Here is a 12724-nt window from a genome sequence, read left to right as displayed (position 1 = left end):
AGTCACATTATTCTAATGTTTGTTGCAAAAGGAAGGCATAAAAGAAGTATCAAACTCTAATGCTAGGAATTAAATTAGTTTACTCAAGTGTACGTCTAGTGACCTTGATGAATAAAATATGGTAAAATGGAAAATTCTTGGATTAATAAACTATCATCTGATCTGTGAGTACTAATCATTATTATGTTTGTCTAATCTTTTATACTGACCAAAATCTACCGACCAAGTTTCAATATGAACCCTAGGTCAAACAATGATTATATCTCTGATTAGAACACTGTGTGAGTTGGGGGAAAATCCGATAGGGCGCATTAGTTTTTTCGAGATCGTAGACACAATTTGCTAGTGATTATCAACTACCACGAAAATAATTGGGCATCTCACCCGTCACTTGCTATTTAACACCAATGAATTGAACAAAATTATTTAAGTTAAAGCAGACTACTGTTTCTGCTTGTAAATGTTTATTATTTTGTGACAGCGGACTATTTAGTCAATCTTTAGTTACTATTTAAGTAAGATTAATGGAAAAAGAAATTCAGGATGATGCATATTCAAACTTTTTTCTACACAGATGTGTTCAATGGATTAAGCCACTTGAAAATAATGTTACATGTTTGAAACATTCTTTTACAATTACATGTACGGACACATTCTCATACATTGAAATTCATTTTTACCTGTGATTATATAACGAAATTTCGACTGTATATGAATACAAACATATTATAAGTATTCATTTTTTCAACGAAAACGTTATTAACTTTACTGACAGTTTTAACCTGAAAGATGAACGAACAGAATACAAACATCTTCGATTAGTGACCATGTTTATATTGACCAATTTTACGAATGAACAAATCTATTGAACCTTGTTACATGAGGATTAAGATAATGTGGATAGAATGGATAATTCCTTATTCGATTTCAGTAATATATTTATTGATTCCCTTTGTATCCCTTTTTTTCAAAAAAATTATATCAATTTTGATTGGTTCACCAATACATTATCCCAATACTGTACATGTTCTATATAAAAATCTGTTTTTGTTTTTCTAATAAATGTCATTAAAATTATCCTAGTCAATCAATAAAAGTGCTAAACAATTCATTACAGTTTATTATTTATTATTAGTAATTATATCAACAAAATGATCTGGATAGCATTTTCAATCAGAATCGGTTTCCATTGATATAGTCAATAGTTTATAATAAAGTAATTGGAAATATGTGATTGAGTTATTTTAGTTTTTAACGATGGAATGATTTTAAATTAATATCCGTAACATTCAAACAAACTTGATATCGATCAGAAGGGGTTTTGCGGAGATTTCAGTATTTTCATAGTTGAAATCATGAGTCAATTGAAGGTAGACCATCATGGAAAACCTGGAAGCACTGGACGGCCGTTTCATCCTATTATGGGACTCCTCAGCAGTGCGCATCCACGATCCTGCCTCGTGAGATTCGAACCCAGGACCTACCAACGGTGCTAATGTCAACTATGAAAACTTGATATCAACCAATAAGGTTTCAGCAGTTGAATAAATAATATTAAGTTATATAAAACTAAGGGGTTGAGAGCAACGATAAATCATACATAATTGACGTATATGTAACTTAGTGGTTTGGGTGTACAACTTTCTGTCACAAAGCACCAGATCAAACTTTTTCCCATCAACTTCAGTTTAGATAACCAGGTAGTTTCAATAGCTTTCACACTTAGAGTGTAGGTGGAAGCCAAGTACACGAGTCCATACCTAGTAAACCGGTTGTATGCGAATAATAAAAACGTAATTTTTTCTTAATGAGTATTTCTTGAGTTGCATGAAAGCATTATCGATGGTAACGTCAGTATTCGTATTTTTCTTATGCTGCGATTTTAATTTGGTAGTTTATATTCTAATAGGAAGAATTCAAAGAACATAGCTGAGAGGTATCACACGTTAAAATATAGAAATAAGCAATGCTCGCTTAGCCGACGATTAACGAAAAGAATCACGCTTCAATAGAAACGATACACAAACGAAAAGGCATGGACCTTGCAAATTAACGTTCACTGACATAAAGAGGGAAAATATTGTTACTAAAAAAATCATTTGGATATATTTGTTTAGATTATTCCTCGATATCGCGGAATAAAATATATTAAAAAACTAATCATCCACTTGGAGAACATGCTGTTTCAAACAACTACTTTAAAGTATGATTCATATCCAGATTTAACTTAACGAACTTCAATGGTTAACGTAAAACGAACACTTCATCATAATCTTGCTGGCTCAAAATCCCCGACAAACCACTATAAAGAAACAGATAAGTTAACTATTACCACTCAAATTCAGACACATCGGAAAAACATTGTTCTCCGTGATTAGTCTCTAACGGTAAGGAGGTATTTGATAACATTACTCAGATTGCAATGTATGTATCGAAATTGTGTGAGGTATGCACTGAGTCTACAGTAGTGAGCAAACATTTAATAGAACTTGATCAGGGCAGCATAGCAATCATATTGGTATGGAGAAAAAAAGGTTCGTATTCGGCGTAAAAATTCAGTAAAAGGTATTTCAAGTTATAGCCTTCAGTAGTTATTATAATTATGGGGTACGATGCACATATTTTCCCCTTGCAAACTTTTAACTGACGTGTAAAATGGATTTCGACAGACTACAGGAAGGTACAATCTCACTGTTGAGTTGAATAGTGTAGAATATTTAAGGTTTTGTTGTTAATGTTTGATAGATGAAGATTTTAAGTACCATATCTCAAAATTAACTTGATTAGTGTAGATCGATCCATGTTCAAAAATGATCTTATTGACCTTCCTCAAGTAATTCTTTCGAATGATGTCATTATTTTGATATTAAGAACATGCATACTACTGACAATTTAAGTAACGTCCAGTATATTTTCCTTGTGTATATAATTTGTATTTAGTATGATAACATACTAATTTTATTTCGTAATAACTCGGTCATTATTTCTGAAACTGATATATTTTCGGTCTCCCGCAAACCAAAGTGATCAACAGAAAAAATGATAGCAAATGTATTTTTTTTAACACTTATGATTTTAAAAATCATTTCTCATGCAATAGATATTGGAGAATTATTACGCAGAATTACGTAATAAGTTTAAGATACAATAGAATAACATCATTGAACCTCTCGTCGCTTCGTAACAATTATTATTATTATTAATGGCTTTATTCAATATTATAATCTGGTACAATATAGAATTCTCAGCACGAGTTATTTCAACAAGCTTTTTTTTTTACCAAAAACAAACAAAAAAAAACCAAAATAAAAAAACAGAACAGAAATAAAAAAAGGTTTAAGAAAATCTGAGTTTATACAAATTATCGAATTTGAGACATGCTTAAGAATACAGGTTATTTACTAGGTCAACTCTAACAGCCTGTTCGTCACAAAGTAAATTTGCTAGGTAAGGTATTACAGAACGTTTATAGATTTGCTTGCGTGCATGGATTTTAATGTATTTACGTCTCGTCCTACCAGAAGATATACAAAGAGAAAGATATAAATGAAACGGATGGTTAGTATCTGATAAGATAACACCTGCAAAGAGTTTGCAAGACTTAAGATGTCTATCCACAAGCATATTAATAATGGCTTCAAAAGATTCACCACATACCTTGCAAACTGCCTTCAGCACTCCACGCGAAACAGCAAAGTCTTTTCTCAAAAGCCCGGGAAAGAATAATGGAGAACAATATAAAATAATAGGTAACATGCAGGAATTTACAAATTGTAAGAGTAAATGGCGAGTAATCCCAAAAGCATGCAGCCTCTTTTTGTAGTATGTCAAACGGTAAACTTTTTTCGATAACAGTAAAACATAAGAAGACCAAGAAAGATCAGAGGAAAAAATGACACCAAGATATTTGACCTTCGACACTGTGTTTATTAAGGAGTCTCCAATGGCACAAGCATTATGGGATCCCAAAATAGAGTATAGGTTCTTTCCATGTCTCAAGCTAAAGTTAACAGCTTGACATTTAGATGGATTGAGTAAGAGACCATTACCAACAGACCACCTTTCAATACGAGACAAAAGCTCATTCATTTCTATAGGATGTAAGGATGTAGAAATCAGCATACATACAGTGAGGTCGTCCGCATATTTTACAAAAGTGTTTTCTGTGGAAGATGGCAAATCATGCAGAAAGAAAGAGAAGAGCAGAGGTGAAAGAACAGCTCCTTGTGGCACACCTACAGTAGACAGTAGAGATGTTGAACACTTTCCTTCAAATACAGTGTACTGTTCTCTTCCAGAAAGGTAGGAACGTAGCCAATTGGTTATCCAGATGTCAGTGTCGATGCTGATCAGCTTGTTAAGTAAGAGGTGTCTTGGAATAGAATCAAAAGCAGAGGTAAAGTCCAGGTAAGCGCATCTAACATACTTCTTACCCTTTTCCAACCCGAACACTATATTGTGATGCAGAATAGCAACGGCATCTAATGTGCTTCTTTTGCATTTGTAAGCAAACTGATATGGATCACAGTGCTCTTTTATTGCAGGTTGAAGTGGTTATATCAGTAATTTTTCCATTATTTTGAGGAAAGGTGAGGTTATTGCTATGGGTCTAAGTTTCACATTTTTATCACCAGAAACTTTCTTTGGTATAGGGATTATCTTTATCTTTCTCCACATTTTCGGTAAGACATTAGATGAGAAGGGTCTGTTAAAGATATTCGTTAATGGATAACATAAAACATCAGCACATTTTTTTAAAAAGGAGGTTTGGGATACCATCAGGTCCTAGACATTGGGATGAATTCAGAGACTGGAGACATTTTCGGACATCATTTTCAGTGAAACTGCGGACACAATTATTCTTCAAACCCTTGGATATAGGGAGCATGATGTCAGATGACTGACGAATAAAGGACTTATTTAAGTCACAAACATTCAGCTGGTTATCGCTTCTAGTCTGCTTGTCCCCTGTAATTTCTTCAAAGAGTTTCCACATACTTGGAGAGCTTTTACAAGACAGGAGTTTCTGAGTAAACAGAGTTGAGACGTCTAATCTCTAGGCTTATTTGACCATTTAACTTACGAACTTCAATAGTATTTTTCTCCTTGTACATCTTTTCTTTTACCCTCCGTAGTCGTTTTAGTTGTGGAGATGTAAGTCGATCAAAACTTAAAAAGAAGGTTTCGGTAGGACAGCAAATATCCAAACAGAATTTAAGATAACAGGTGATAACATCCGTTGTGTTTTCTATTGAGTCATCTGTAAATACTTCCCAGTTGGTCGTACGAAACATGTTTTTCAGATTTTGTAAATTTGTAGTGACTTTTATTTTTTGTTGTTGCTTCTTTTAATCTGAATGTGTATAATATCACTTACGATATATTATGAAAAAATGGCCAACATGGATTATTTATCCCATCTGTTGATATCGATTTACTTATGTATCTATGACTGAGAACAGTTATGTGGGAACCTGTTGGATTACAAAATACTAGTTTGACTCCAAGGTTATTGTGATTTTAATTAAACAGAAATAAATTCAGTGCATATATTTCAATTCATTATCAACTTACTTGTAATTTGATTTTCTGAGTGGAATTAGACTACAGAAACAAACCAATCAGAATTAAGATAACACTTTCGAAATTTGTGCTCAAAATTTATTCATCCTTTTGACTATACAGAATTCTTGCATTACAGAAGATGAAGACATTAATCCTAAATTCTTATCTTGACTCCTAATTTAAACTCTTAATCTATAACCTTATTTTGAACTTGAGAAGTGGATGTGAGATATCACTAGGCCAATGCAAGCATCAGCGAAGTTCGTCTATATACTTTAGCCTCATTTTTTCAATTATATATATATATATATAGGTGTAAGTATATCATACACCGTTCATCACAGTAAAATGTCACAGATATCCCGTATGTATTTATTTGTGTATGATCTTAAATGGTTATACATTTTGCATTAATTCATAAAATTGAAGAAAGTAATTCAAAGATACAAATCAGTTTTTTTTTCAAAATAGGGAAAAAACTAACCACAATAACATGATAAAAAAAAAGAAAGGAAAGACTATTGAAGGGGTAATTACAAACCATTCAAAGCGTCTATATAAATAAAAGTACATTAGTAAGAGATTATTAGCAAGAAAAGAAAAAGACGATGAGAATACATTAAAATCAAGTTATTTATAATATATAAAAGAAATGCTCATTCTCCTTCTTTTTATTATTATTTGAATTATAAAGATTGTGGTAATTGGACAGCATTCTATAATTTCTTTCTTGCTTTTAAATCTTAAAAAAGAAGGGAAGAGACAAAGAAAGATGCACATATGAATTAATTATATGATACTTTTTCTTTGCATAAAATCGAGGGAATCAAGCAAAAAGAGCAAGAACAACAAAAATTATATTTTATAACATTTTAATAAATGACGGTAGTCTAGCACTGTCTGTTTCAGAAGCTGAAGTTGTGTTCTGGACCCAAACGGGTAGGGCTAAGGAAGAACCAATAAGGAATTAGAGATAGTTCTAGGCAGCTCTACTGGTTACCGGGTCATTAGTTTGGCACATTGCCAAAGTCATATAAATCAGTGTACTAGTCGCACGATAAAGACGGACCATTAGAACATAACAGTTTCAGTTTTCTATTCCTCTATATCATTGTTCTTATTTATTTATTTATTTAAACACATAAATATTGGTACAAGGAAGCACCAGATAAGTATGCGCCACACAAATCTCATTTGATTTGAGTGAGGGCTTGGATACTGCCCAGGTGCCCAGACTAAAGCAGGTGGTTTTCTTAGGGGGCCACATCCGGAGCCTTTGACTTGAAGGTCTAGTCTATAAGGCAGTGGAGCATCGTCAGGAGATGCAGTCCCATGGTAGCCGGTGACCAACAATTGGTTCATACTCCATTTGTTCCCTCAGGATACTGGAGCCCATGTGCACCATTGGTTTGGAATCAGGGTTTTCCAACTCTCCTCGGTGGAATTTCCGTGTCCACCAACCCGGTTAAAGTGCCGGGCATTCGCTTTTCGTCCTCTCACTTTCGTAAACAACACCCCCGTTACGAGAAGGCAGTGAGTAGGACTTCCCTGGCAGAGGCTATATATTCGCGTGGCCATGTGAGAGCATTTGGAGAGGGAGAGCGGACTCTCCCCACTCTCGGCCGTACCAGGGCATTTGGGGGCGTCTACACCATTGACAAATCTAATATTCGAGTAAGTAAGTTATATAGCCACAAACATTAAAATGTTATCTCTGATAAGAGAATTAAAGTTTCTGACTTTAAGTACCCAACAGCGTCGTTGGTGTGCAGAGCGAAGGAGTACTAAACCAGATCGGACGAGAATCGGTGATTTCAACGTGGTATGGTCTCCCGGGGCCGAACTAGACTTAAGCCCCCAAAAGCCCCGGTACGGCCGAGAGTGGGGAGAGTTCGCTCTCCCTCTCGAATGTCCGGCGCTTTAATCGGCTTGGTGGACACGGAAAGTCCAGCTAGGGGAGTTGGAAAATCCTGATTCCAAATCAATGGTGCACATGGGATCCAGTATCCTGAGGGAACAAGTGGCGTATGAATCATTCGTTGGTCACCGGCTACCATGGGACTGTATTTCCTCATGATGCTACACTGCCTTGTGGGTTAGACCTTCAAGTCAAAGGCTCGGGGTATGGCTCCCGAAGAAAACCAACTGCTTCAGTCTGGGCACCTGGTCAGTATCACAGACCTCACAAAAATCAAATGAGATTTGTGCGACGCATATATATCTGGTGCCTCTTTGTACCAACATTTATGTGTTACAATAAATAAATAAAACGAGATCAAAATAACTGTCTAGTTTGTCTTAGCTCCCAAGTTGAAGTTATTATACCCTGAAAAACATCAACTGATCAATAACATTTAATCATCCATTCATTGGTTAAAATAACCTATTTAAATTTCAAAATGTTTTTTTTCAATACAATTTTGAAATATTTTCATAATTGAAATCATGAGTCAATTGAAGTTAGACCACCATCGAAAACCTGGAAGCACTGGATGGCCGTTTCGTCCTATTATGGGACTCCTCAACAGTGCGCATCCACGATCCCGCACTCGCGAGATTCGAACCCAGGACCTATTAGTCTCGCGCCAGAGCACTTAACCGATAGACCACTGAGCCGGCATCCGACGATGTTAATGTCTAACTTTTGAAATAATAATTTTCTCTACTATTGAATGAAATCTCTAATAATTATTCAATGAGTTTATCAGGAAATTTATATTGAACACAATTTTTCGATTGAATAGCTTTGTTATGAAAAAAAAACATAACTGACCTCTGGTATTATTGTTATATCTTGAAAATATAAACTATTCATTTTGTTTTAATAGATTCCTTCTAATAAGTACACCTTTGCAATAGTTTTCTAATTGTCTAGGATTAGGCCATTCATCATTATCATCAACACCGTTATATTGATTCGAATTTTTCTTAGGTTTCTTCTTTATATAGTCAGGGATTAATCTAGGATTTTCTTTGTAGCTGATAACAACTTTACTTGAACTGGTTAACGAACTTGTTTCATCACTTTGATCAACTGGAGGTGTTGTTTTACAACCTGTAGTATTGACCAAGAGTTATTTATAAAATATTTGAAAATTATTTACTTAATGTGTCATTACTACTTAAAACAGATTAACGCATCTATTTACATATTGGTATAATGTTAAAACAGTTCAGTTGTGAAAATATGCAAAGAATATAGCAAATTATGACGTCACAATTCTTGAGTTTTTTGAAACTGTGATAAGAAGATATTGGGTTATCCTGGCCTTCTGAATTACATTATAAACAATGTCTATTTAAAACAAGATCTTATTTAATGCTCAAGAATATTCAAATGAGTGATATAAATCCAAAGGACGGAAATTAGTGTCCAGTATTTCAACTGATTTTATTTAGCAGGCAAGATTCTAACACTTGAATTGTCTACATTATTTATATACATAAACGTTTTAGAAAAACTTATACATAGGTTTGAAAATATTTTAAATTATGAAGTACAATTATTAAGTACAGGTTTTGATGGAGTTTAGTTCTCTGAGATGGAGCTTTCATAGTTCTTCTGAAAAGCATAATCAGAACAAACTTCGGGTAGAAGTGAAGTGTTCGAATTTCTCCATATACGGCTCACAGCTTGTCATGTAGACCTCGATGTTGATTGATTCTTGTTAACCTTAAACCTATCATTGTTTACTTCTTTATTTTGTTTGTATCTCCCATTGGTTTGATTTTTGCATTAAAGAAGACTTAGCTGACGTTAAATGATATTTGAAATGTAAACTTCAATTAAAAAACTTCATATATGGAGCAATTTCTTCTACAGTCTTGTCACATTCTAGCATCCACGTATTAAAGTGTAATTTACATTAGAATGTTTATCTAAGCTTCTAATTACTCTCATGATTACTGTTCAAATAAGACTACGTGTGATGGGATTGATTATTCTGAATAAGTTTTACATATGCAGTAGTTGATTGGCAAAGTAATATTTCGACTTCACCATGAAGGTGAATCATAAAGGTTTGCCATTTACAAATTACTTTGTAGTAATTTTAATATCATGTATATAGGTCATTAAGAAATGAATTATTATCCTCTTATTAACTTGATATGATTCATAAGTATTCGCTTTTCAAATTCGACTTATTAATATTATGTGGGAGAGGAAAAAGTAACGTTTATTTAGAACACATTAGCAGTTATTAATTTAGATATTAATAATTTAAGTTAAAGGACACTGGACTTTTGTTACTACGGCTAGTAACTGTACAATTATAATGTATAAAATTTGTTTGAAATATACAATGAAAGTCTGTTTTGTCTTTAATAACGAATTATATAGACAAATTGATGGAATAGCGATGGAATACCTCTAGGTCCTATCCTGAATGATTTTTTTTCTTGAGAAACTAGAAAACGGATATCTTAAAAAGGTTATCGATAAGCTTGAATTTTATTATCGTTACGTTGATGACACTTTCATTATCGTCGATCAAAACATTGGGAAATAAGAACTCTTAGAGCTATTTAACAATAAATATTCAGCAATCAAATTTACGTGTGACGAGAAACTTGATAATAAACTACATTTCCTTGACATTTTGTTAGACGGGAAAGAAAGTAGAAATGTAGGAAAGGTTCTTCAGCAAGCTAGTGCACACATTTCCTTAGCTTTGTACCCATTCATTATAAGAGAAACCTATTAAGATGTCTTGCAGATAGACATAGGAAGATATGCTCAGTCGATACTTCAAATAAGGAACTAGAGTTTATTCATAATATATTGATTGAAATGGGTTGCCCACAAGGTTTCCTGAAGAAAAATTTGCATGTAACAAACAGGAAAATAGCGACATCAACAGCTAGTAAGAAACCCCTTTTTCCTGAAGCTGAAATTCAACGGAGATATAGCTGGTGATGTGCAACGGGATAGACTGACTAGAACAGTGAAGAGAAAAGTTAATGCAGTTAACCTCTGTCTATCTTTATTGGCTCGATCTAGGGAGATTCCTCGACTAAGGGATAAGTTACCTGGTTCCGCCTTATCTAAGTGTTTCTATGAATTCAGCTGCTCCTGTGGAGAAAGCTGTATTGGGCGTACAACTGGACAACCGAGGGAACGAGTTAGTGAACACCTCTCTTCATTACTATGATAGGGTAGAATCAAAACAATATTAGGCTCCATTCGGTCATACTTGATTACTAGCGGCCATGCAGTAGAGACAAATAAGTCCTTTTAATTAATTTATCGTATTCCTACTAATTTTCCTTATGGGGTTCGATCTTATCTCCTACATATAGCAGAAGCTATAGGAATTCAAGCTAACAATCCAAGTCTTTGTATTCGTTTATTTTTCTTCAACCCCTCCTACCTATCTTTTTCTGAATATACGGTTCAATGTCCAATTATCTGAACACTTCTTATTATGTAATTTTATAGTTATTTATGAATGTTATTTCAGTATATATTTTTCTAATCATTGACCAATTGCCTATTACGAAACATTGATTCAAGCCTTTACTATTCTTATCACAACTAATACACCTGTCATCACACTACTAATTTGTACGTTTTGCTATGTTTAGTTATGTAATCTATTCCACTGTTATCATTAACTCATAGACTGCCTTGATCAGTTTAATAATTTCGTATATGCATATAAACCTTATTGTATATTAGAGTTAAGCCTAATGAGGATCTAATCAAAAACAATATTGTTCGTTTGTATATGTTGTTCTAATTGGTTTCCACCGATAATATCAATTAATGTATACTTTAAAGAAACATGTTTCATAAATGATTATGCTCTACACTTACATTGTTGAATCTTTGAACAAACCACTTTGCAACGTAGACAATACAATATAAATTTGATAATAGCTGTGATACTAGAGAAAGGTACCGGTAGAACTGGTCTACTACTGTATTCCAATACTATTGAAAATATATTAAATTTCCATAATTCAATTGAATTCTCTTCAATTTTTTCAAATACATTACTGATTTCAAAAATAGTAAAGGGAAAAAACACGGCATAAAGCGACAAATATGAAATTAATTGTGATATATATATACATACATTCGAAGACAGATTTTGAATGATTACAGACCATCGTAAGCTGGGAGGTTTGAACAACTGTAGCATTATTATAGGATTCTATTGACTACCTTAAAATGTTATGATCAACGGCACTTTTCTCAGATAATGAAGTATGATTCACTTGTTAATATAATTCTGATTTTTAACTAAGATTTCTTACTCAATGTGTTTCGTTGTTCTGAATTAACACTGGGGCCTGTAGTGAAAGCTGACTAGTTAGCTAATTCGGTAACTGAAACGATCTGGGGAAATACGATTACAATAAGAATAAGAATATAAGCAAACACTTGGGAATATCAAAATATTACACGTCCTATAAGGATTAACAAAAATATAAGCTATACGATCTTACTAAGTAATATAATTCGATATACAAAAGGATAAAACACAGAAAGAATGAAGTTGAAAAGATCGAAAATAATAAACCATATCATGAAATATGAACGACCGCAATTAGAGTTAAGAAAGTAAACCAACAAGATATGAAAGTCCAAGGTTTGAAACCCCGTATGACTAGATATGGACATAGTTGAAGAATACTACACTAGGATTAAGCAGTTGTCCAATGTTTCCTTATATCCAATGGTTATGTAAGAACAGTCCGTAATGAAAACTATCGAAAGACTGAATTTATTTTGCTTACAGTAGATAATAGTTTTGATCAGAATGACATTGGATTCTATTTAGATCAAAGTTGAAGATAATTTATACGATTTTTCGTCAATACTTGAACAAATAGTTAGACAGAAATTGGGTGCCGAGTTTAGAGACGATATTATTTATGAGCACTATATTTGAAATAATCTCATGGAATAAAACTTAAATAATTCCAATATTTCATACAGCAAACTTATCTGAACATCATCATGGTAATAATCAAAATCAAATTTATCTAAGAATTGTTGGAATTAAATTCACTTAGCATTACTTGTTTGAATCTTCCGATTGATGTTTAGGACTGCAACTGGTCAGTCTCTTATTGGCATATGTGCATACTGTGCGTATTGCCTCGATATAGCCTTATTTAACAAGCATTGTAAGCAAAGATGGATAGTGGC

The 12724-nt window shown here is 33.4% G+C and overlaps 1 protein-coding gene across 1 annotated transcript in view; it reads right to left on the bottom strand.

The window, feature by feature from the left end:
* Window positions 1-8372: 8372 nt before the first annotated feature.
* Smp_165170 (putative transient receptor potential cation channel,subfamily m, member) overlaps window positions 8373-12724 on the bottom strand; it is a gene marked incomplete at its 3' end in the record, with an annotated part of 56457 nt that continues 52105 nt past the window's right edge. The window contains exons 19-20 of the mRNA XM_018799457.1: window positions 11384-11565; window positions 8373-8620 (exon numbers count right to left, since the gene is read on the bottom strand). Of these exons, the coding sequence (XP_018651244.1) occupies window positions 8373-8620; window positions 11384-11565 (430 nt within the window). The remainder of the gene's footprint in view (window positions 8621-11383; window positions 11566-12724) is intronic.

This window comes from Schistosoma mansoni, chromosome 3, assembly GCF_000237925.1.
Source record: "Schistosoma mansoni strain Puerto Rico chromosome 3, complete genome".
Lineage (NCBI taxonomy): Eukaryota > Metazoa > Platyhelminthes > Trematoda > Strigeidida > Schistosomatidae > Schistosoma > Schistosoma mansoni.
Note: the sequence above shows the minus strand (reverse complement) of the source record. Positions and strands in the feature narration are given on the sequence as shown.